Source organism: Cydia pomonella, chromosome 8 (assembly GCF_033807575.1).
Source record: "Cydia pomonella isolate Wapato2018A chromosome 8, ilCydPomo1, whole genome shotgun sequence".
NCBI lineage: Eukaryota > Metazoa > Arthropoda > Insecta > Lepidoptera > Tortricidae > Cydia > Cydia pomonella.
This window is the reverse complement of record NC_084710.1, coordinates 4,000,807-4,027,719: the sequence shown is the minus strand read 5'-3', so window position 1 is coordinate 4,027,719 and position 26,913 is coordinate 4,000,807. Positions and strand designations below refer to the sequence as shown.

General features: G+C 36.0%; 1 protein-coding gene across 2 annotated transcripts in view; it reads right to left on the bottom strand.

Annotated features, from left to right (window-relative positions):
- LOC133520264 (acetylcholine receptor subunit alpha-like) overlaps positions 1–26,490 on the bottom strand; it is a 120,593-nt gene extending 94,103 nt beyond the window's left edge. For both annotated transcript variants that reach the window (XM_061854639.1, XM_061854640.1), the window contains exon 1: positions 25,710–26,490. In XM_061854639.1, coding sequence (XP_061710623.1) covers positions 25,710–25,898 — 189 coding nt within the window. In that variant the 5' untranslated portion in view covers positions 25,899–26,490. The remainder of the gene's footprint in view (positions 1–25,709) is intronic.
- Positions 26,491–26,913: the final 423 nt, after the last annotated feature.

The window sequence follows — 26,913 nt, the reverse complement described above, 5'->3', positions numbered from 1 at the left end:
ATAGGTAATCTTGTATTTTTATATTGCTATGCCGTACCACTTAATTGTACTCGCCACTTCATGGTACAATAGCCTATTTGTATCCCTATATGTAGTATGATACACATCAACTCATAGCACTTTTGTGGCAGACAAAGTTTAGACTAGAATAGAATAGAATATCATTTATTTCAGTATAAGTACACAGTTATACAATACATATAGAGGAAGAAAGAGAAAAAATGACCTATAACTAACTTGTACACTGTATATAATTATACTGAAAAAGGTGAACACTCAGCATAATGCCAGGTCCTACTAAAGTAGTACGCTGACGCTGGTCTTCCGTGGACACCTGTAGGGAGCGTAGTTGCGCGCAGCTACCAACTACAGTTAAGTTACTGAGATAACTATAATAATTACGACGGTAAACAACAAAGCGGCAATGAAGCAGTTGACATCATATGTTAGCATGACTATCATGGTCCAGAAAATATATATATATGTACCTAAAATAATAATATAAGTTTAAGTTGACATGTATTAGATTATGACTATTGATTACGTATCTCACTTAAAATTGTACCAATTTAACTAAAATACAATGCTGCCTACTTAGCGTAGTCATTAATATTAATGCAAGTTTACCTAAAGGGCAGTTGCGCCCTTTGCACTTCATATTATAAATAAGAATAAGAATAAGAAATATTTATTAGCACAAAAAGTTACAAAATTTAAATTAATATTTAATTGTACTCACATAGAAAATTGCGCTAAAAGGTCTTCACTCAGCTTGATGTCCCGAAGTTAGTCTTACGACACACTACGGGACGCTGGTTTTCAGTGAAGCCTGGTAAAACTAAAACTAATTATAAAACTAGAACTAAACCTAGAACTAGAACTAAAAAAAAAACTAGATGCTACCAATATGCAAGAAAATATTCTTAACACAATAAATATACACAGCATTTGTAACAAAAACATAGAATTCGAATACTTACTAATCTTTTAATGCACATAAAGAACAAACACAAGAAATAAATAAAAATAAAAAATCAGAGGAGAGGAATTATAATTCTTAAATTAAGGTTCTTAATTTATATATATAAACCCATATCTTAATTAATATATATACTTGTTGTGTCTTTGTGTGTGCGTATGTGTGTGAGTGTATGTGCACGGTTGCCTAAGTACTACACTTTTGTTTATCCAGCAGAAAATTTCTAAGCTTAAGTTTAAAAGAAGCGATCGACAAATAAAAGTAACTTTGTCTATCTGTATGTCTGTTACATCATTACGCTAATACCCTTGAACCGATTTAGATGAAATTTAGTATGAAGATAGTATAAGGGCCGGAAAAGGCTACAAAAGCTACAAAAGCTTGTATTGAATGAATATAAACATTGCATGCACCCATATCGTGGTGAGTGTGAATTATGTTGTCATGTTTAATGCTTTGTCTGTTAAGTATATGATCAATGGTGAGGGGATGGAATTATGCCGCCCCTGCAGCATTCTGGCTCCGTGCCCGCAACTCAGGTTGCAGATTAGATAGTGATGGATTCTAGTTTTAGTGCCACTATTATTCTGTCCTGGTATTTAGCGCTGTAATCTAACAGAACATGTTAGAATCAAGATCAAGGGAATCATGTTAATTAAGTCTTGTAATGCATCAAGAGAAAAGGCAATTAAAACATAACTCTTTGATCTCTTTGGTCAACAGAGAGGGGGGGGGGGGACTGTTCGTTCGGCTCAGCATTGCTCTGAGCAATTATTAAAATAAAAAATAAATAAATAAATAAACGTTTATTCACGTTTCATGCCTTATAAATATTTACAATATACTTCTGCCAAACCACAGAGTGGTTTGTTGGCAGACGAAGCTCCTATAATATGCAAGCTAGATAGTCTATATGTTACTTATATTTTTATCTATTTAACCCCTTACCGCATGCGCAGCCCTATATGGCAGTTATAATATTCAGTTATTAGGGTTGGCACAACATGGCTTCCCTTTGCGGGTACGACCACAGATAAGATAATGACATTGGCAAAGTAAAATTAAAGTGTAGGTCTATTAAATGAGAATTATGGTGATATACCAGGCACAGCCATTTCAAATTAAAACTTCATGAATCATACTTTAGCATAGAGGTAGACTAATATATATACATATAAGAGGGGAGATGTCCGAGCGAGATGCTCTTACGGAACTTTCAGTAGGAGGAGCAGAGAAAGCGCTATTATTGTTTGTCCTTGTTATACTCTCACTTGCCCTTTTTGCCTACTTCTAGGAGACGTAGACGTTTTTTGTTGCCCACCGTTTTTTATGGTGGGTAACAATGAACCCGACCAAATTACGTAGGTTGTTTTTGGTATGTTGTCAGGAATGTCAAAATGTGTTTTTAATTTTGTCGCATTGCGCATGTTCTGTCCCTCTCGGGCGCACATCTATACGATCCTACCATCTACTTATGTACTTTAGAGATTCCAAATTCTACCTACCTACTTAGACTATACCTACCTACTTATACTAGTGGTATACATTTGGCAGAAATTATCTTCCGTATACAATTGCCAACCCTGAATAATATATTTATGAAAAAATATTTAATAAAATTTCCACTTAATGTAATTAAAATTTAAAAACAAAGTGTATCATTCTTATTTGTCCACCCTGTACCTATTCTTTCATGGATAAGTTTAATGCAATTAAAATAAAATGGTATAAAAACTTGACCTCAAATAGGTTACCATTTTTCAGTATTATTATAATACCCCGCTATTAAATGTACGATATACGTACATATACACTATATTAAAACGCAGTTGGAAATAAATAGGCGTAAAAATAATTTAGTTTACGAGCAACTTTTTAACTGCGCGGTGCCGGAAACCGTCAGAAGTTATGTTAGGTTAAAATATTCGCTTTTTCTAACTTCGTTCGTGCTCGCGTAAGCGCGTATGAGTAATCGCGAATAACTACCAGAGCCCCTAGTGTAAATTTATTCGATTTCGAAACGTGACGTACGGCGTTTGCGTTAAGTCTCATTTAGTACTTATGGGATTTAGACCCAGCGCGCCAAGCGAAACGTTTTGGAAACCCAAAATCCCATACAAAATGAGACTTAACGCAAACATGTACGTCACGTTGGCCATCGAATAAATGGTACTGGCCTGTCCACAGTTATATGTGTACTTTTTTACTAACACTATTTAACTAAAAAACTTAGCTTTTATTTACTTTAATAGTTTTGTTAAATACCTAGTTAAATGAGATATTTTTGGACGTTTTTTTACTAAAGAGATTTTCTTAAATAATAATGACACCTTTGTAATAATCTAAGAAACAATTAGTTTAACAAATTTAAACCAATTAACTAAAACTTAATAATAATGAGCTCAAGCTTAGGTATACATTTAAGTATCTTGGACTGGACACTATGTTACCGACGATCTTAAATACCAATTAGATAATAGAACGGGAGCGCAGGGCACTGGACGTCCGAAGCAACATGCTAATAAGGAGGTTTGCACGGTGTAGCCAACAGGTAAAATAACTTCATTTAAAGCCTATTGTCAAGTTTTCTGTACGTGCAGCCTCTGGACTAGTTTTACGCAGAAGACCATAAGTTCCCTTGCGCCTCCAATATAATAATGGTCTCAGGATGTTGTTGGGGTTGCCCTGTTTCTGCAGCGCATCAGGCATGTTTGCACAAGCTCGTACGGATGACTATTATGCCATATACGAAAGAGGATTGTCTCGTTGCTCTGTATAGTGCGGGCCAGTTCCAACTCCATCCTGGCTACTGTAGCGGTCCGATACCGCCTGTTATGCGACATTTTGAGTGTGTCATGTCATGACCGCTACCAGATGATTGTTTTTTTGCTGCACTGTTCGCTCTTAGTTTTAAATCTTAAAAATTCTAAAAAATTAAAAAAAAAAAGATTAAATTAAATTCTAAAATTATAAATTCTGTTTTAATTATGGGCCATTGTTGTAGGTCCATTGAAAAAAATAAATTGAAATTGCAATTCAAATTTTAAGTTATCAACAACTATACAGAGTGTTTTTCATGTCTGTGAAGTTGGCATATCTAGTCTAGCAGATCACATTTTTATTGGAGTTCTATTAGCATGCACCATAGTTCTAGAGTTCCTGATACTTCATACCAATAGTTCTGGCGTTTTTATTATAAAAACCAATACTATGGATTTTTACCAAATTATATGCTAACTTCACACACTAGCATATCATTAGCAAAGAGTTCCTGACACAAAAAAGACATCTCTGAGACCATTCATTACATGCACTATGGTGCATGCTAAGAGATCTCCAATAAAAACGTGCTAGACTTTGATATGCCAATTTCACAGACATCTGTTTTTCAACCCTAACTCAATTCTACGAGGTAAATATACATATAGACCATACTTACAAAAACAACAGTACCCCTAGTGTAATTAAATTCGATTTTGAAACGTGACATACGCGTTTGCGTTTAGTCTCATTTTGTATTGGATTTAGAAAGAGCGCGCCAAGCGGGACGTTTTGGAAACTCAAAATCCTATACAAAATGAGACTTAACGCAAACGCGTTCGTCACGTTATGATGTCGATAAAATTTACACTAGGGGTACAGTTCAAGAGTCACACCCACACAACAGTAGTTGCGTAACTTAGACTATCGGCCTGATTCAAAATTTAAGATTCATTCATTCTTTTATAATTATGGCTTCGGTCCAGTGGGACTATTACGCCAATATCAAGATATTAGGAGCTTTATATATGACTAAAGTTGTACGGTTAGTACAAGACAGTGTACGGTGATTTTATTAGGTCTTGTAAAGAGATAGGACTTTACAAGTAGCACGCGGACTACTACAAAATGGTGGTTAAACGCGTTTCAAGATTAATTCTCCATTAAACTGCACATTACTTAATAATAAGCTATCGATATTACAGTTTAAAAAATATAAATGAGCAAAAAACAAAAGAATCAATCACGAGGCCAACTATAAAGATGGCGCTCGAACCGAAAGTTCTCGAAATTTTGGACGTTTTTGTTTGAAGAAACGTCACTTTTGACACTGACATATCTAATCCATATCGTATCTTAAGCAAATCTTAAAATTCGAATCGGGTCGTGTGTGGGAGCGATTTGTTGGCCGTCGTACAATAGAAGTTACACTCTCATTTCATGACATACTTAATTTATACCAAATGGTATGAACATTTACGTAACATATATATATGTCTAGTAAATAGAGCGAGTAGAAGTTTTGTGAGTTTCTTTGTATTACAATTTCTAGCTGAGCGTTTCTTAAAAAACTGCCACTTTCATTAATTTTGCATTTTTTCATAAATTTTGTGTTTTTTGTACTCAAAATGACGAGCTCTTTTGATGCTAATGAAAAAAAAATGTCCCGGGGTTTTTTCCTATTGCATTACCATTTCCCCATATACTTTGTATGGCGGTAACAAAGAGGAACGTTTGTAAATAAATTGTAAATTTTGTTGTGTGGTAATAAAGATTTTTTTATTTAAATTGTATGGAAATTTTGGGACAGTTTTTCTCCTATAAGGATGAATGACTAGAAATAACACAAGAGTAGCAATGATCACATAAAAAAAAGCGGCCAAGTGCGAGTCGGACTCGCACATGAAGGGTTCCGTACCATTTAAGACGTATTAAAAGAAAACTACTTACTAGATCTTGTTCAACATTTTACCACTTTGGACACAAATTTTACCACTTTGGAAGTGTCTCTCGCGCAAACTATTCAGTTTAGAAAAAAATGATATTAGGAACCTAAATATCATTTTTGAAGACCTATCCATAGATACCCCACACGTATGGGTTTGATGAAATTTTTTTTTTTTTAATTTTATGATGTATTGGAAAAAAAACTACTCACTAGATCACGTTCAAACCAATTTTCGTTGGAAGTTTGCATGGTAATGTATATCATATATTTTTTTTAGATTTTTCATTCCGTTATTTTAGAAGTTACAGGGGGGGGGGGACACACTTTTTTTCACTTTGGAAGTGTCTCTCGCGCAAACTATTCAGTTTAGAAAAAAATGATATTAGAAACCTAAATATCATTTTTGAAGACCTATCCTTAGATACCCCACACGTATGCATTTGATGAAAAAATTTTTTTTTTTAATTTTTATGACGTTTTAAAAAAAAACTACTTACTAGATCTCGTTCGAACCAATTTTCGGTGGAAGATTGCATGGCAATGTATATCATATTTTTTCTTTAGATTTTTCATTCTGTTATTTTAGAAGTTACGGGGGGGGGGGGGACACACTTTTTACCACTTTGGAAGTGTCTCTCGCGCAAACTATTCAGTTTAGAAAAAAATGATATTAGAAACCTCAATATCATTTTTAAAGACCTATCCATAGATACGCCACACGTATGGGTTTGATGAAAAAAGATTTTTTGAATTTCAGTTCTAAGTATGGGGAACCCCCAAAATTTATTGTTTTTTTTCTATTTTTGTGTAAACATCTTAATGCGGTTCATAGAATACATCTACTTACCAAGTTTGAACAGTATAGCTCTTATAGTTTCGGAAAAAAAGTGGCTGTGACATAATCGGACAGACAGACGGACATGACGAATCTATAAGGGTTCCGTTTTTTGCCATTTGGCTACGGAACCCTAAAAAGTGGCAAAAATAAAGTAACGCTCAGCTACGAAAACTAGTTCCAAACATAGATATACGAGTATGTTACTTGAATGTTCATGTCTTATATTATGTTATTTCAGAATGTCCTTTTAAATTGAGAGCGTAATTTCGATTTTATGGCGGCGGTTCTGGGTTCAAGTGACTAAAAATTGTTAAGCTACATACCTACCTATTCGTCTCACAGAGTACCTATAGCTTACAAGTTGAAAAATGCCCTATATATCCCATACCCAAGCATAACATATTGGAGCGCAATGATTACACGTGTTAAACATGTCTCTAAACAAATTTACTCAACAATTCTCAGATGCTGACATCTAAATTTTCCCGGAATACAAGTAATTTTTGTGCGTCAGTAAAATATTATCATTTCACAACAAGTCCCAACTCCCTAACCCTTCGCGGCCGGACCGTGACGCCCCTCGCTTCACAACCCCTGACCAGAATAAATTAATTACTTACTTATGTAAATTCCCTCACCTAGTCGCAAATTTGGGCCAGTTTTGTATAAATTTAACAATTTTTACCATGGCTGTCGTTGGAGTCGTAAAGTAGTTGATTTTTAGGAGAGTTATTATGCGGTTAAGTCTGAAAATATAGATACGAACTATAAAATGCCAAAAATATGTACACTTAGTATATGGGAAATAAGGTCGTGTATACATATTTTTGGGACTTTGTTCATATAGATATTTTCAGACGTGACTGTACCGACGTACCGTAACCTTCTCTCGTTGATACAAAAAGGTTTGGGCTACAGTCCCCACGCTATTTCAATCGAATTAGTGACTTCCTTTCCTTCAGTTTCGGCAATATCAATATCAAAAGCTGTGGAGGCCTTTTGCTCCATGTGTCGTTCCACTCCACATGTAGGTAAAACTAAATATTTTAAATCCAATTTTAGTGTTATTTTAGAGACGAGCCTAGTATATCAACTTAATCATTTTTTGTCTCGAAATTGAAATGTATAACGCTAAAGAAACGTAAAGACTATTTATTCGCGCACATATGTAATCTAAAACTGAATAGGAAGTGAGGAATCAACTTATAAATAACCCGGCCTTTCGTAACCCTCCGGCGTTTTAGTCACATTTACGTCCCCGAGCCGCTACTCTGCCCGTAATGGCCGCCGAGCTACAGTTATGACTGTGTCCATAATCACTGATGCACTCTTGGTAATCACTTAATTTACTAGAGTACGGATTCCGCCTAATTGAGAGCTGCGGAATTGTTTGTAGACACACATAACACTGTTAAACACTTTGAGACGCGAAAAGTTACGATGTGGCGTAAATTAGGATTGGCCTTATCACCGTTTTGTATATCCGGAGATTCGTGTACCTGATCATTAGATGGTCGAAGACCGTCTGGACGCTCTAGGTACCGCTGGAGAGACGAAGTGCAAAAAGACCTTAGCGATCTCGGTGCCGTCGACTGTACAGAAACGGTTTTCGACAGAGAAGCATGGCGGTCTTTGGTGTCTGAGGCCAAGATCCACTCCGAGTCGCTGCGCCACAGCAGTAAGTACGTAAGTATACACCTTGCATAAGTATCACTCAGAGGGCTCTCTAGAGACGTAACATTTTAGGACATTGTAACGTAAATAAAACGGTTCTTCAATTATTTTCCAAAGCTATTGTGAACGGAGATTCGCGCCGGAAGAACACCGAGTACGTGAGTCTTCAACAAGGGAAAGTTTCTTCACAACGACTTCCCGGCTTCCAACTCATTTAAACCTTTGTTTATTATTCTTGCAGGTACTCGCTGATGTTGAACTCGAACTCGATAACAAAGATACTCTTGTAAACTAGGTCGGGACTTACGAAGTTATGCGTATAGATCAAATACCCGAATTATAACTACTGACGAATCAAAAAAGTTCTAAAAAAGGGTACAACTCAAGGGAATAGAGTAAAGTACTAAATATTTTTATGTGTTTTTCAAAGAAGGTAACTACACTACTATAAATACATTATAAACTGAAATCGATGTGAAGTATAATAATTAATTAATAATATAATAATTCAGCCTATATACGTCCCACTGCTGGGCACAGGCCTCCTCTCATGCGCGAGAGAGCTTGAGCTAAAGTCCCCACGCTAGCCCAATGCGGATTGGGGACTTCACATACACCTTTGAATTTCTTTGCAGATGTATGCAGGTTTCCTCACGATGTTTTCCTTCACCGAAAAGCTAGTGGTAAATATCAAATGATATTTCGTACATAATCTGCTAATAGCATAGAATAGGATCGTGGATAAGTGTTTACACTCCTATTTAATATATTTTAATGAAGTATTGTATTTCTTAGGACGGTTACAAAATAGTGGCATACAATCAAAGAATTTCCAGGGATAACTTATACTCTGAGAAAACGAGACATAGAATTTATGGTTATAGCACAGATATACATACGTATGTTGATAAATACATAGATAAATACATAGAATACATCCATGACTCAGGAACAAATATCTGTGTTCATCACATAAATAAATGCCGTTACCGAACCTCGGACACTAGGCCAGACCGATCGTCCGAAGAAAGTCAAGAAAGACAATCAAATCAAAATGATAGAACAATACAACTTCAACGCTACAATGAGATGGATAGGCACGTAAGCTGGACGGAATAAGCCTCTAGATTATTTTCTCGCGCTGTTACAGACCTATAAACTGAAAGGGTCGTGACGAAGTGCGTTTGTAACCCAATTTGTATTAACCCTAAAGAAAGCAAATGAAGACAAAGCAGCAGTGAAGCAGCCTAGTCGGCCGGACGTCGGCATCCCACGGGGAAATGCAGACGGTGATAGCGAGACCCACAGGGATATTAAATATTCACCTGCTGAGATTCCGCTCCAATAAAAGCCTAATGTGATGGCCGAGGAATAAAAATAACTGTGGTCGTTTAGTTAGCGACAGTTAACCAAACAAGAGCCTTTACTCGATTGTGTATTACATTTTGACGTGTATTAAAATTTTATCGAATATTTTCTGCCTGCATGCTGCGTTTGTTAGCTAAACGGCAAAGCTGAGCTTTTTTTTAAAAAAAAAATTGAAGACCTGATTCTCACAAATCCTGGTGTTTTTGGGTTCTTTCAACTCAGAATCACTAGCATATTCAATCCTGATACTAGAAAAATGTCTCAACAATTTGTATGAAGATTGTAGTTTCCACTACGTCACGCACATACAAGTGAAAATATTTTTCATATTAAAACATGACTTAATGGAACCGACATTTTAGCACATATTTTTTTAATGGTAGGATGGAGAATACTCGACAGCATTCTTGTCCCAAAAATTTGTATGAAAATTGTAGTTTCCACTAGGTCACGCACATTCAAGTGAAAACATTTTTGATACCAAAAGATGACGTAATGGAATGGACATTTTGGAACATCTTTTATTCATGGTAGGATGGATAATGCTGTGTTTAGGATGATTCTGAGTAGAATGAGCCCAAGAATGTCAGATCTGTAAGAATCAGGTTTGCTATATTAATTTTAGAAAACGCCCAGCTACATGCGTGCTTCAGCATTTTAAAAGGCAAATGGAATGGATGATTCATAAATGGAATTAAACACTAGGTTGCCGAGCGGACGCCAGGCTCCCATTAGCTGTGGCAAAAGTTGCGGATACGCTAAGAAGATGATGAAACACAGTAAAAAAGTATGGAGATAAGAACTCTAAATTGAATATGGCGTGAGTGGACTCTTTACTGCAAATATCGGCTGAGGATCATTTTTGTTAATCCTTACCATAGAGAAATAAGAAGTAAGCATTGAGTGCTCACTCCATACGTCAGTTTTGGTACCAAAACGCTTATTATTTTCGTAGTCGACATCTAGCATCGACTAGCGGAATTATCAGTACTGCTACTTGACAATAGATGATGCGACGAACGAAGTCTAATGCTCAACAATTTTCAGCTAATTATAACCGGATTAACCGGAATTCTATTTTCGACTCCTACTACTTGTAATATTAGTTGTAAATTGCTGAGAAATAATCATTAATCATAATCATAAATCAATTATTTCGTGGTAATACTTAATTTACATACTACTACTACTCCGTTGGCTCAGCGACCCAAAATGAGACTTGGCCTCCGACACAAGACAGCGCCACTTTTCTCGGTCCTGTGCGACCTCTCGCCAATTGTCGACTCGAAGCTCGCGCAGATCCGCCTCCACCATGTCATGTATGTAATTTACATACAGAAGTATTAAATACAGTTTTCGTCAGTCAGGACATCCGAAGTATCTAGTGTCGATGCTAGATGTCGACTATGAAAATAATAAGCGTTTTGGTACCAAAACTGATGTATCGAGTTAGCGCTCTATACTTACCTACTGCTTATTTCTCTATGTCCTTACTAATATTATAAACTCGAAAGTAAGTCTGTATGTCTGTTAACTCTTCGCGCTGTTAATTTTCACAGGTGATTTCTGTTGCCGCTATAACAACAAATACTAAAAAGTACGGAACCCTCGGTGGGCGAGTCCGACTGGCACTTGTCCGGTTTTATTTTTATTTTTGACTGTAAAGATATTATATACAATTCATATATTGCAATGAGGTACGTAATTCAAATGTATTGATTTATTATCAGTAAGGAAGCGGACTAACTAACGCATAATCTTTGGTCGTCGTTAAAATAACCGATCAATACCTTACAGGTAGTAGAAATTTTGCATGGCTTCATTACAATAATTGATCAACATGTCCATAACTTAAATTTTGTCTTATTTAATAGCTATAAGTATGTTTACGAATAGGTTGTCAAAAATATTCATGTGAAATAATTTTGATTGCCTTTTCTATTCCTATGGCTTAACGAAGATTTAGTGTTTGTGTCGAAATCATTTATCAAAATGTTAATAGCCCGAAACGATCCAATAAATAACTCAGTATCATACTTCGCAGGACAATAAATTTGTTGTCACTGGGATGGAATTGGTCCACAAGGACTATTCAGATTGTTAAAATATGATAAAGTAAAATGGTCCGACTTTGCTACTCTATAGGTACTTAATTTTGCTCAAACTCTGTTTTTCAAATACCCATTACATATATGTCTTGACATACATATGTGTATACTCCATTTAATATATGCACATCACATTGTATAAACATTATATGTATTATGTACATTGTATTCGATAAACGAAAATGAATAAGTACTTATATATTTAGTATAGCTAAGTTACTAACAAACTAATCTCTCTCTCTCTCTTGACGTGCGGCTCTGCGCCTGCTAATTTGATGCACAATGGGGTAACTTTGCGCCCCAAAGTAAACTACAGGTGGGAGCAAAGATACCTACTCCTTTTGCTCCATATTCATTGCTACAGATATATATATAACCATACTACATGACGTCGATTTATCGATAGAAATATGTTAGAAGAAGAACATCTTCTTCTTAATGTCAATTTATCTGAATATTGAATAATAATTCGTTTAAAAAACTTTAATAATTCTCTTAATTTGGAGCATATATTGGAGCAAAGTAGGATCATTTTACGGTACCAATTTAATCCCACTTTTAGTCCCTCTTGCAACAAGTAAGTCCGATCGGGAGCAACTGTGATTTAAAAAAATTTGGTATCATATTTTTAAAATTGGAGTATACCTCTTTGTCCATTCCGAAGCTCCATTAGCATACTATTGATAATGTTGGTATGAAAGTGTTTTTGTGTCATGCTAATTAAATTGTTGCTATGATTAAGTAGGTAGCTATTAAAATTGGCTGGTGTGTATTTAGAGCAAGATCTTAGAGCCGCCAGACCTTACTTATTTTCTCATGAATAAAATGTATGGGATAATATAGTGTTAGTGTGTACTTTTTAAGTCTGCATACAGTATGTTTTTTGGAGATCTCAAAGTACATCATCATCATTTCGCTCAAAATCGCATTTATGTAGGTGCACACACCTACATCAACTCTTATTAAGCAACGTTATATTGCTATTGTTATACTATACTTGTTACTGGATCTAGGCGCCTGGCAACTGTTTATCGGTGGAGATCAGAGTGACAGTGCCAGCAAAACTTTTCCGTTAAGAATATTATAGCAAACTAACTAGACAGGTATAGTTGTTCTTTTTAAAGTTCTAATGCCGCTCCAACGAGCCAATTCAAACGTACACTGATATCAGTATGACATCCAACTGATGTCACTCGGTTATCGCGCATTTCGCTCGTACTTGTCCGTATATGTATTGGCGCAGGCGAGACGCACGATAACTAATAGAACGCGAACCAGGAGCATAAGTACATCGTCAGTCATCGCCTCCCGGCTGATACTTTGTCAGGTGTTATTAGTTTAGACGCTATATTGAAGTAAAAAAACAGTCAGCCGGTTGTATCGCGGTGGAAAGACCGTCAGTTGATGACATGAACATGTAAAAAATACGCACCTTACCACTTTATGTCCGCAAAGTATGCGTAATGTGTATATTGCGTAACCGTTTATTTGGAACGTCTGATATAATGCTATATGCAATGTTTCATATTTTGTTTATTACTATGATAAAAAGGTAAAGCGGTAATTTTTTACATGTTCATGCGACTAACTGACGTTCTTACCACCGCGTTACAACTTTTAAATTAACAATAGCATCTGAACTATCATCTGATAAAGTATCAAACGGTTGGTGATGACTATTTTTTTTCGTGTTTCTCCCATTTTTCAACTCACCAACGGAGCGGCAGCTGACGTCCACGAGGGTTCATCATACGTAGCTGTTAACCACTATACAAGTTGTGGCGATTGGTTATGGACATCTGTTCCTGGTTCGCGGTCTATAAATAATAAGATTCAAATATCATTCTGATGTCGGTTACGTTTGAGTTGGCCTGCAGGTCGTCTCACGATCTGTCGCCGAAGTGTGGGCGGAATGGCGGCACTTCATCAAGTACGTTCGTACTCAATGAGGCCTTTGAAATCTTTAAAAGCTTTCTCAAATAACGGCCGTAATCACTGAGCGTTACGTAATATCGGGAATTGCCCCGACGCGCCCGATTACAATGAAGTGACGTCACAAAGATACACGTCCGTCTCCGTTAAGTCGTCTGCTATATTTGATAATAAAAGTCATATTTTCGTACAAGTTTGACGTTCATGGTGAAGTAAATGATATAAAAAATGTTAAGAGGAAAAATTAGTGGTCATTTTTTCATATAAAAGTTCTCGACATTTTCCTATTTGGGCCCTAGATTAATATCTTTGAGTTCTATATTACCGTACCTGTGTCTTGATATTTAGTTTTTGATGGTATTTTTTTGTTTTTATAAGAATTAGGTTACTTAAAGCGTTAAAAACGACCAAGTAAATGCGCCGTAAATAGACTTACAAAAACGGCAACAATAAACACAAAAATAAAAACTTTCTCACAGATAATTTCTTTCTTATTCCGTTCCCAAAATTTCGTTACGATTGGATAAGTTTTGGAGGAGGATAATGTCGAGAACAAAACCTCGATTTTTGAGATTTATACGCAGGATGTTTCACCTAAGCTGCAGTTGTCCTTATCGCACTAATACCCGTCAGCGCGATGGAGATATTTACCTAAAATTTTCAAATCCGAGAAGGGGCTCCGTTGGTATTTCCTCTTAAGAGTCCTTCTCACAAGGAAAGGTACCCAACTGTCCGGTTTCGATTTGATTTATATTTATATATGTTATAGAGTAGTCTAAAATAATAGACACGTATTTTTTTTTAGCTGCCCAAACTCAACCTATTGGGAGAAATTGTCCTCCAAAGTACCTACTAAAAAATTACTAAATGTTCTGACTCCTATAGAAAGTGATGCTCAAGCAACTTGCAAGTTAATGGCTGGTTTGAGTATATGTTTGAGAGCAGGAAAAAATAATGAGCACGTGTTTTGTTATATCGACTGAAACTATTTTTTTCCTAAACAAACATCCGTCTTTATGTGTATCTTTAGCGATAAGATATTATAAAACTTCGCACGTCGATTTTTTTAGGAAAAAATTAGTTTCTGGCGATATACCTAACAAAACAAGTGTTCATTTTTTTTCCTGCTCTCAAACCTAGCAATTTGCTTGAGCATCACTTTCTATAGGAGTTCGAAGGTTTAGTAATTTGGAGGACAATTTCTCCTAATAGGTTGAGTTTGGGCAGCTAAAAAAAAATACGTGTCTGTTATTTTAGACTACTCTATAACATATATAAATATAAATCAAATCGGACCCGACAGTTGGGTACCTTTCCTTGTCAGTTATGCGGCTGTATTTGGCTATAGCGCCATAATCATACATTTTCATCGAAGTATGAGTAAATATCACAAAGATGTGTCCATCTCAGAGGCCAATTTAAAGATACATTTTGATATCAAAATAATATATTTTTGTTATAATTCATCCGTGCGTCTCGCTCGCGCCTATAGACGTACGAAAAAGATGGAGCGAAATGTATGCGCGAACAATAAAAAAATTATATCAAAATGCATGTTCGAATGGCCTCTCAGTTAAGTCGCCTGCTGTATTTGGTAATAAAAGTCACATTTTCGTACAAGTTTCACGTTTATGGCGGCATTGCAAGATATATTTCACTGCAGACTTACTTCACTGTATAATAAAATGTGCGTGTCCGTCCGTGTTCATATATTTTGCCCTACTAAGCCCGAATAGCGCTATCTCAAAAGAATTAATTGCTAAATTATACTTTAGTTTCTATAGCTGATAGTTCCATTTTTCTACTCGTCGACTGTAATGGTTGAATCAAGATTTCGTATACCAAACTGTAATTGCGTACTTTTTATGTATGGGCTCCCAACTCCGCTATAATATTTTCTTCGATACGCTGTAGTCTATTACAAGAAAAAAATGACCAATCACCTGCCGCCGCGCCCCCATAGAAAAGGACGGGTGGGCGGCGGACTTCGCGCGTTTATGTCGTTTGTACTACATTTTTATCTACTGAGATACTTAGCCATTATCATTTATTATTTAGGTTTTATTGTAAAAAGGTATTATTTTATGACCCGTAGAAAACAAACCTTCGTTGCCTAAACACGGTACTCGACTAAAATGCTCTCTATTATATCACGATTGTATAAAATAATATTTCAAAATCATTTGTTATTGAGATAGCGCTATTTGGTTTAGGAGGGCAGTATTATTTAACTAAATTATTATTCAACGACTATTAAGTAATATCTATGTACTTATAAAAGTATTTTTCGATCTCTTTAATTTGCAAAATGTGTACTTAATAATAAAATACACTTACTGACCGTTTACTGACTTTTTTAGTACGAGTTTACTCAATATTGTCGAGCTTTGAATAACGATATGTATGTATATACCATTATAATAGATATATACCACATTATGAAATATGCTTTCAATACGCGATTACGACCCGTTTCTATAATTTAATAATGTATAAAAATCGTAAAAGTTTAAATCAGTATAATAGATACCATTAAACATATTTATAACGGTTACGAAGATACCGTTAGGTATGATAAATTATAGTCAGACATGTAAGTGTTATTGTGACTAGTAGCAACGCAGCGTTATGTGTGTTAATCCAATAAGTGTCGAATAAGATAAACGACGAATGTTTATGTAACATCTAATAAGAACGTGTTATTTCTTTGCGTGAGTAATTTCTCAGCAGCAGTTCGTCAATAAACAACCGACAAGTAATTCATATTTTTGCATTATTTACCTACCTACATTAACTTTGACATATATAATATATGAATCCTACCTAATATTATAAATGCGTAAGTAAGTCTGTCTGTCCGTCTGTTACCTCTTTACGCTGAACCGATTTAGATGAAATTTGGTATTGAAATAGTATAAAATTCTTCTCGTTGTCTTGTTTCTGGCCGCTCTGTCATCTTTTTATTTTTGTCTTTTATTAAATAAATTAAAAAAGTTAAGTGCTATTGCATGTCTTTCTAGCTGTAGATTATAATTCTCTTGAGAAAAATGAAAAACTAAATTTCACCTCATACAAAAAGCTTCACTCCGTCACAGTTTTTGGAGACAAAAAACAAGACAACGAAAATAATTTTGACCCATGAGGCTCGGGGAAGGATCAAGAAATTTGGAACATGCTCTTTAAATGTTGTAGACAGACTAAGAAAGGATGTTTAAAATTCAAGCCTTAATAAAATTGGGTTGAAGGCTACAATCACGTTTGAACTGCTAACTTAATTTAGAAATAATATGCGAAAGGGGTTCGTATTGGAGGAGCAAGCACGTACTGCTCGCCTTTAGAGTTGATCAAAAACGCCTACTATTTCAAACAATGCATTTACTTGAGAAATTAGGACGGGTACCGCCTTGGCCGGGAAGCCTCGAGGTGCAGGGCTTTATCTGCTTAAGCTGAAGATGTCGGTTCAAATCCGGCCCTGGTCACTTTTTTAGAAGCTTTTATCTAACTTGCCCTGTTAGTATGTTTGTTAGTTAGTGTGGGTAAAATCTTAGAAGCTAAATTTGACCCGCTTCCCGATTTAGTAAGTCGAAACCCAAGGAAGTCAGGTGACAATACAATATTATGGTACCATCGAGCTGATCTGATGATGGAGATAGGAGGTAGGAACTCTGTAATAAAACAACGCAACCTAATTGTGTTTGGGATTTTAGAATTGTAGAGTCAGCAATAGATTATATTAATAGATTTTTGCCAAATATTCTGTAGTTATGTTACTAAGTAGATTTCTTGTAAAGATATGGCGTAGCCAACCCTAACATCCATAATTCGCTGGATCGACGCAAACCATTTTATACCAAAACAAACAACGTTATTGATACAAAATTAAATAAAAACGCGCGCGCCCCGACGAAAGTAAATAAACATCGGTGATCAGATAGGGCTAAATATAAATACAATAAATGTTATTTTTTTAAAGTAAAAGGTTTGTACTTTTTGCTTGAATTTTTTTTTGAATGACGGTGGGATAATTTCTAGTTGCCGCTTTTTAACAGTATTGAAAGTGTTGAAACTGTATTTACAGTACATATGGGGCTACTTTATAGCACTAGTGCGAGAAGTAGCATATTATGTTACTGTGTCGAACATTTAAAGGGCCATATGTACTGTAAAACGTTGTACGATACATGTGCGAATAGGTAATTCGCAACTCGTGTCGATTTAAAACACTCCCTTCGGTCGTGTTTTAATTTATCGCCACTCGTTTCGAATTTCCTATTTTTCGCACTTGTATCGTAATGTACTATTTAATTTAGTACTTCACAGTTTGACTGAATTCACCGATAGATGGCGTCAGTAGTAGCAATTTTAGAAAATTATTTCGTTTTTTTTTGATGGCAAGTAACACTAAAATATTTGTAAAATTATTTGAAATAACGTGTATGTAATATTTTGCACTTAAAGTCACAAATTAGTACTTTATTGTTAAAGAAAATTAATTACCAAATAAGTCATTATATAGCACTTTGTTACCAACGCGTGTTTTCTAGAACGCGGTGTTAAGATTTTTTCGGATTTATATATATGGTCCAAGGAACAATAGATCGTCAGTCACATCAAATCAAGCAGTAAGTATTATATACAGTGAGTGTATAGTAGTAATGTAAAATAGTAAATGAAGTGTTGGTTATATATGGAGTGGTGTTATTTTTGGATCTCGTACAAACATCATATCTAGTAACTTGCATAGTAGGTACTTACTTAAGCATGACTACACATAATATAAGCTTTGCTAAGCTTATTTGGAGTTCCAGTAGCCATATCAGGAGTTCACGTTCGAAGTTTATGTTAGCGACTGCGTAAACTCAATCACAGTCCATCTCGCTCGCACTGATTGATGTATTGCTGCGGTGGAGAGGGAATGCGATCGAGTTCACGCAGTCCCTAGCTTAAAATAAATGCCAAATGCCAACTCGTGGTAGCCGTGTAAGTCTGTGAAAGATTGTCTTCAAAATATGTATTTATTTATGTTATCTAATCCTAGCTTGGAATAAATTAAAGTCGAAAAATTACTGTCTTGGGTGAAACTTGAACTCACGGCCTCTGGACCGATACTCCAGCGCTCTGCCATCTGAGCCACCAAGACATCATCCATAGCTAGCAAATTAATTAATTTTCTCTCCCAAAATATAAATATACTAAAAATTACGTTATCAATGTTATCATTGTCAAAACTTGTCTTGAGCTGTCAGAACAGCAAAATACAGCTCCAGTTTTTCGATTATCTACACCTTCAAGCCCCTAAATTTTTCATGCCGCACGAAATATTTGAGAGCAGGAAATGAGCAAACGTAAAAATAAAATTTAGAGATATCTCAAATGTAAGTTACGCGTGAAACGAAACGTCGACGTTTTCCGACACTCCCCCATTCAGGTGCAAATTATTCTTTAAAAGTCTTGCTTCACATTTAGACATAACTTATTGAAGCGCCTTCAGAAACAAACTCAATGAAATTTTAAAACCATTATAATAAATAAATAATTTCTTTATTCAGACACGAAGTCCACATTGTTAGTTAGAGTATCTTATAAGCTAGTTATTTACTATATGTACAAAAAAAAAAAACAATAAAAATAAAACAGATTACAATTTTTTTATTTAAGTAAATAATAAACAGCCCCAGAATGGGGGTTTATTAATGCGGACATCCAATGTCTTTGCAAAAGACTGTCTGGCCTATCCGCTAACATACTTAGTATGCTGTTGGGACTACCCTGGATTCTGCTTCTTATGGACATTATTCTTTTGCGCATTATGGCGTGGAAGTCCTAATAATAATAATAATGCTAATGCGTAGGTAATGCTAATATTACTGCTATGTTTTAGTCAAGTCAAGTCACAGTGCAGATGTTGAGATTAGTGAAGACGTCATATTACTGTCGAGTGGGATGCAATAAGAGTTATCTTTAATCAATACCATATTTTTAATGTACAAGCGAGCGACTGAGAGACACTTATCGAGTTTAAAGGTCCATTCGATAACAATGCAGGTTTTAATAGAAATGCGGAAAGGATCCGATATATTCATTTACATATATCTAAGGACGGACAATGCAGGCACTAAGAATGGTGCCAATTCAGTGGTGTCACGAATTCAGGTCAATCGTGCAGTCTAACGCAACTGCGAACTCATTAACCAATCGCGTTGTGGCGTTAGAGTGCATGATCGGCTCGAATTCGTGTGCGCGACATCGCTGTTCTGGCTGTATTCTTATTGCCCGTAAGGCCCGTCCATAGATGTAAATGAAATGTGGTAATGGATAAATTATAGTTATTTTGTTTTGATATTGTAGATGATAATGATGTATTGATGTAGTATCTCAAAAATGTTACCGTTCGTTCTTGTTTTGCTCTAGGATGTGTTTTCCGACTCAAATTTCCCTTTCTTATAACTGAAGCATGATGTTTACACACCACGTTGTACTACGAAGTATACGTTCTGATGGAGTGGCCATCAGGTTTATAAGAGCGGGCAGGATACTTACAAATATCTAATTACATCTCTTTTGACAACGCTTTTGAGTGTATCGGTCTGATCCGAACTTTAAGACACGTCAAACATTTGCTAAACATATACGATATCGATTAGATTATGTCAGTGTTAAAAGGGACATATCCAATCCATATCATATCTTTAGGAAATTTTTTACGTATCGAAAAGTTCGAATCGGGCCGTATGTTCAAATATTAATAACAGCTTGACTACTTTAATATATGTTGCAGGGTTTTCCACTATGCATAACGACATTTTATCATAACTGGTTTTGTATAAAATAACCAGCATGGTTTGTTATTTAAGTATTATACCTTTATTGCACAAAAGAAAACCTTATAGAACATAAAGCGAATTTAATGCCAAAAGGCCTCTCTTCGATATAAGCGCGACACTGACAGTTGCGTTTCGTTCGCTACGGGGCGTTAACTGTTAGCATGTTGGCTACGCGGGCTGTACCAGCGTGAGCTATGCGCTACGAGAGAAGCCGCTTAAAACATACAATTTTTCCCGAGCGTAGCCGCACGTGTGTCGCGTAAAGTCCCTAAGAACAGAGAACCCACCTATACTCTGTATCTTTAGGTATTTAAATAAAAGTAAAAAGTAGGTATTTAAATACATTTTCGGGTAGTTATAACATTTATTGGTTAACCAACCAAATACAAAACCGCCTGGATCTATCACTGAACGACTTGATTTTAACTTATATTATATGACCATGTAATGTTTTTATCTACCATCACCTGGCTTAAGGAGCCATTTGAGGGTAGATTTAATTTACTTATATTTAAATACCTAAAGATATAAGAGTTTTGTGAGTCACTGGCAATTAATCATGTGTTAATGCTTTATGGCTGAATAGGAAAATTTTACTTTCATAATTTACGTTTACACAACAATTAATATGCCATTGATCGATAGCTGTCATTGATAGCAATTATTACTTCCTCTTAATCCAGCAGATTACGTCACTTTCGATATCACCTTATTCATTAAGAATGCCTTAACTCTGAGCCAATTTCCAATATATCTAGACCTCAAGATGCAAAGCAAGTAACTTTATCAGAGATCACATTTATACTAGAACCTACGCTATGTTCTTAGTTAGCTATGTAATAATAACGGGCCCAATAAGCTTAGTCAAGAACTGTGCTTATGACATAACAAAATGATATCAAAATCGAATTGGTAACGCGCGCCTGCTTGCTTAACGACGTACTTGCATATGTGCAAAAGTAAAGCGTACATATTCATCTAATTGAGACGAAATTGAAGTTTCTGAATTTGGCCTTTACATAGTTTTGCGTGTATGTATAGGTACATAGGTAGATATCGTAGGGACGGATCGAGCGGGATTAAAAGATAGGCATCAGAACATAAACATGAAACCCTTTGCTTGTCGCATAACGAGGCCGCATATATCCTTCAATAATTAGTCCGGTCAATATTTCCGGGTGTGTATACCTATATTCGAATATTTAAATAGTGTAATAAAGTTATTGTTGGTGATGTTGTTTAAAATATCTTGTTATGTGGGTTAATAAAATTCTTCTGTTACCTATAAGTTGCCATGGCCAAAAAGCCATTTAACATTTTATAGGATTTCAATTTATCAAAATCGTGTATTTAGATCATTTTGTTGTAGCCAGTAACTATTAGGTAGGTACTAATGTAAGAATATAATAGGCTTTATTATTCTACGTAAGCATCTTAGTTATTTCTCAAACGTGCAATGAAATGTTGACATGACTTACTTCAAATTTGGTCTGTAGTATCCCTATCCGTCTATATCTACTTATTGGCTTGCAACCCTTCTTTTCCCGGCCTCTATAGTAATGTACAGTCAGTATCAAAAGTAACGTTTTGTAACAGCTTAGCAAAAAGTGATGTCTTTAGTATAGAACAACTAAGACTGTAAAAGATATATTTTTAAACGTGAATTTTAGAAAATTATCTACATTTTGAAAAGTTATACGGAATATCAGATACTTTTAGCGCGTTGTTTCATCCGCTATTTTTGATGCTGACTGTACTATTTTCACAAGCTGTACATATTACAGTTGTGTTCCGCCGAACGAAACAGAGTACATTAAAAAAAATTAAATCGACCCGATGGTTTTTTTTATACTTATGTTCTAAGTTCACATTTAAGTAGTGTTTTCCCCATCATGAAAATAAACGCTGGTGTTAAATACCTAATATCTTTAATTAGGCCACTCATTAAATACCTAATATCTTTAATTAGGCCACTCATTAAATACCTAATATCTTTAATTAGGCCACTCTAGTTTAATTTAGACGATTGGTCTGATTACTTCAACCGTCAGTGTATCCCAGCTGAGCTATTAAAAACTTTTACAAGTCGCCGGGGAAAAGTAGAAAACAATGTAACAAGAATGAAATAAGAAATGTCAAATCGAAAAAGTTGACCAACTTTCACCGACTCCAATACTGCAATAATAATGAAAATAATCCACTTAGAGTAACGTTGATGGATAGACGGTGATGGAGTGCCGATAATGTAAAATATATCCAAAATTGAATTATATTTATTTTATTTTATTTATAATTCTCATTAAGATTTATCATTTAATTTTTTTTTTGTCTGTAAGAGTGTCCCTATGCTGGGCAAATGCCTCCCCTTTTTCTCGCCATTTAGGCCTATCCTTTGCACACTCCCGCCATTTTTTACAAAAGGCATCAAGGTCGTCCCGCCATCTCCGTTTTGGTCTCCCACTGCCCCGAGATCTATCCTGTGGGTCTCAGTCTGTGGCTAGTTTGGACCAGCGCTCGGGGTGCATTCGGTAGACGTCAGCGATGTAGACGTGCCCTGCCCAGTCCCTCTGTAGCTTTCAATGCGTTTTTTCGGTTTATGATTTTAATTATTGTGTAAATATTTACACAATAATTTAAATCTCATTAATGAAAACATCATTTAATTAGCGTGTTTTAAGAAATCAAAAGCCGATAATGTAAATAATATCTAAAATTGGATTATATTTTATAACTCTCATTGAGATTAATGATTTCAATTATTGTGTAAAAATTGCGTTTTTTACGAAAAAAAGGGTATTATTATAAATCTCAAAACAGTGAAGAAAACTGAAATAGTCATATTTGCCTCTGTGGCTTAATGTCACTATGACAGCAAACACGTTTGCTGTCCCATGAAACTAAATAATAATTATTATATTTAGTTAAAACTATTGGCTCTGTCAGCTGTACACCTCACAATAAGCTTTATATTATAAGCTTAAAAAGTATTAAAACAAAAAATACTTGCTTTTTTGAGTCTTTATCACAGCGTACTCACAATGGGCTTAAGTACAATACACCCTAATGGCCCTTAAGTCTTTTAACCCAATTACCACCATTTTATTATTTCGATTCCACTGTGATCCCAATAAGATCTATCTACGATATTTCTAACGTCAAAGTGACATTGGTTGCCCGAATCGAGCTGCTCCTGTCAATTATACGACATACAAACGATATTAACGACATACAAATAAGAATTTATCTACACCAAAACTTATCGTTATCGTATCTCATTCTTCAAAACGGGCCGTAAATCTGCTCACAAAATTTCATGAGAATCGGTTGAGAATTGCGATCTGTAGAGGAGAACATCCGGACATTCGAAAGCAGTTTGCCCGAGTCAAAACCGAGACCTTCGGTAACGCTTCGGTCAATTACTGAAAACCTAACCATTTCCATAAGTAAGCTTAGTCTAAGGCCAGCTTACCTAGGTGGGAATCCATCTAGCTCTCTGAATTGGAGGCCTTGTTCTAGATACATATAGGTAGTTCTATCAATACTTAGCTTTTATATAGGCACCCACCACACCCACACTCAGAAAACATTATTTTCTTCAATCTATTAATAAAAACAACGTTTAACCAATAACAATTAACACAGCAATTGAGCGCTTAAATTTAACGTCATTTATGTATTAATGAAATTACTTCCACCTGGCCACGTTAATGACTGGGCTACTGACTTTATAATATGATCAATTACCGGTACGAGTAGCTATTGGAACACCACAAGGAGGGTCCGGCAGTTATTGCGTTATAGCCCGATGCTGTTGACCGTCTATAGCCTAATTTATCATGTCATCTAATTATTTTCTCATTACATTATCCAAGTGTGATTGTTTTAATTAGCGAAGTGATTTTTAAGTACAACAAATGAAATTTATAAGATTTCAAGATACTTAGACTTACTTTACTTAGTAAATAATAACATTAAGAAGACTACCGAGCTACAATTTCTTAATAAAACGGATCTTCTAAGTACTTAATTTCCTATTAATATTTAAAAAGCAACGTTATATAGTTAAAGTATAATTACTCTTACTACTAAGTTATATGTACAGTCAAGTGCAAAAATATGTATCGAAAGAATCGTCTCATAAATATGGCACTACGCTCTTATTACACTGGAATAAGATGCTATGGGACAAATTTTTGAGTTAGATGTGTACACCCATATTTTTACACTTGACTGTACTCGTAACATGGGAACTAAATGAATAATCCACTCTTTCACTATACTTACAACTCTGAGAATCGGCCACTCTGTTTCGTGTTTTCGCGGTTTTTTCTACACATTTGCACCCTAGTAGCTCTCACATAAGATATAGGGTATTATTTTTTTTAGATTTCAAAAACCAATTGTTTATTAAAGTGCATGAATTTGACATTCTCCCTACTAAACGCATGTTATGTCTTTTTTAATCATGTGATAAATACATACACAGTTTTAGGTGTGATAATGATTACACATTCAAAAGTAACTGTATATTACATAATGAATTGCTCTTTGTTCGAGAATGCCCTTTATTTCAATATTCAGGCTTAATAAAATGATGAACTAAACCGATAATAACCTAATCCGCTTTCCCGTTTGTCGGGTTTCAAACAAATTATTGTACCGGATAATAGATTCGATCATTTTGTTGCAATTGAGCCTATTAATCAGCTGAAAGGGGCTTATAACGGCCTAATCCAATACAGCCCTCAGCAAAATAATTGTACCCTTTTAGTTAATTGCACCTCAGACACCGCAAGCTCAGTCCAAGCGATTACATGACAGGCACCTCCCCAGAGGCGCGATACCTTTATTCTCATGTTTACGAATACCCAATATCACTTCACAGACATCCACAATAAAGAAACCTTTTCTCCTGACCAAACAATAATAACGAGTTTGAAGAAAATCGGGGATCCCTTTTACTTCGGTGATTTATGATATCTGATTTGTTATACATAGGAGGAGACAGCGCGGCGTCTCGCGAGGATAGGGACGTGGGCTCCACGCGAGTACTTACAAATGTACCTTTACGACTGTCTAGTCAGATTAGTGTAAAGCTTAAGTCCTACAAAAACGGGCGCGGGCCCGAGGCGTTGATGCGATTCATGTCTATTTAAATTCCAAATGCGGCGCGCAAGTGCAACCAAGGTATGTGTTCGCACTGCACCCTCGATGTAGGTCAGTATCGGCCCTCGGTGCACATGCAGGGCACGCGCGAGCGGACCGTTCGGTAACTTACGACGTCAATGAGCTGGCTGAGTTTGAGTTTAATGCAGACGCGGAGGACATCGGTGGTGTTGACGACGGGCCGGACCAGCTTGTTGTAGTTGGAGAGCAGGTCGTCGTAGAGGCGCTTGGCGTCGGGGTTACCGGCGGTGGCGGCGCGGGCGAGGCAGCAGGCCGCCAGCCACCATACGAGCGCGGCCATCAGCTCTCGGGCTCGGGCATCGTTACGTAAGGCTCGAGCGGACGGACGGCCCGGGCGCGACGCGGCACGGTACTGCCGCGCGCCTCTCGCCCCGCCCGCCGCGCCCTCACCCACCCCGAGCGCCGAGGAATCACCGTCCGACGCGACACTCTTTTGTATATTAGCTCGTCGCTCGCTATTCGGTTTAATTAACGGACCAAGAAAAACGAAACGGCTTGTTATAATAAATAAAACTTAGTTTGATAATGATCTTATAACGCTTTTTGTGGAGATGGCAATTATATTTTATTTCAATATTTTCTGAGGAGAATACAACAAGAATTTCAAATTACAAAACTTTGGATAAGTAAGTAATCGAATTTCTGTTTACGTTACTTAACATTGAGTGATAATTATCCTTGGGACTTGACTTTTAATTAGTTAAGTTGAACCGAAATTATCGATAAGTCGGATTAAGGGGAAGCTCCGGGCGTCGGTTTAGATAAAACAATGAACGCAAGTCTTATTAATTTTGGTAGAAAAGTTTCCTTCTGCTGCTTTTATATAGTTAAGGATATATTATGTGTATGACGAAATAATAAAGCTTGCACTACATTATTATTATTATTATTTATTATTATTTATTTGATACACTAGCAGCTCTTGGAGCTGATGCGTGTATATCGCAGCACTTGTGTTTATTTAGCACTTTTTAATGTTCTAAAATGTGTATCTAGTCTATTTTTGAAAGAGTTCACTGACGGTGCACTAACAACAGTTTCTGGTAGAGAGTTCCACACATTTACTACACGATTTGGCAAGAAGTGTTTCCTAGGGTTGCTAGCACATGGAGGTTTGACTAGTTTTTTAGAGTGTCCTCTTAACCTTACATTCTGGCTTGATATGTATAAGTCTTTAATATTTGGAACATTGTAGTGTCCAGACAAGACTTTGTATGTCTCAATAAGATCGCCTCGCTTCCTTCTGTCCTCCAATGTTGTAAGACCTAATTCCTGAAGCCGTTCTTCATATGTCT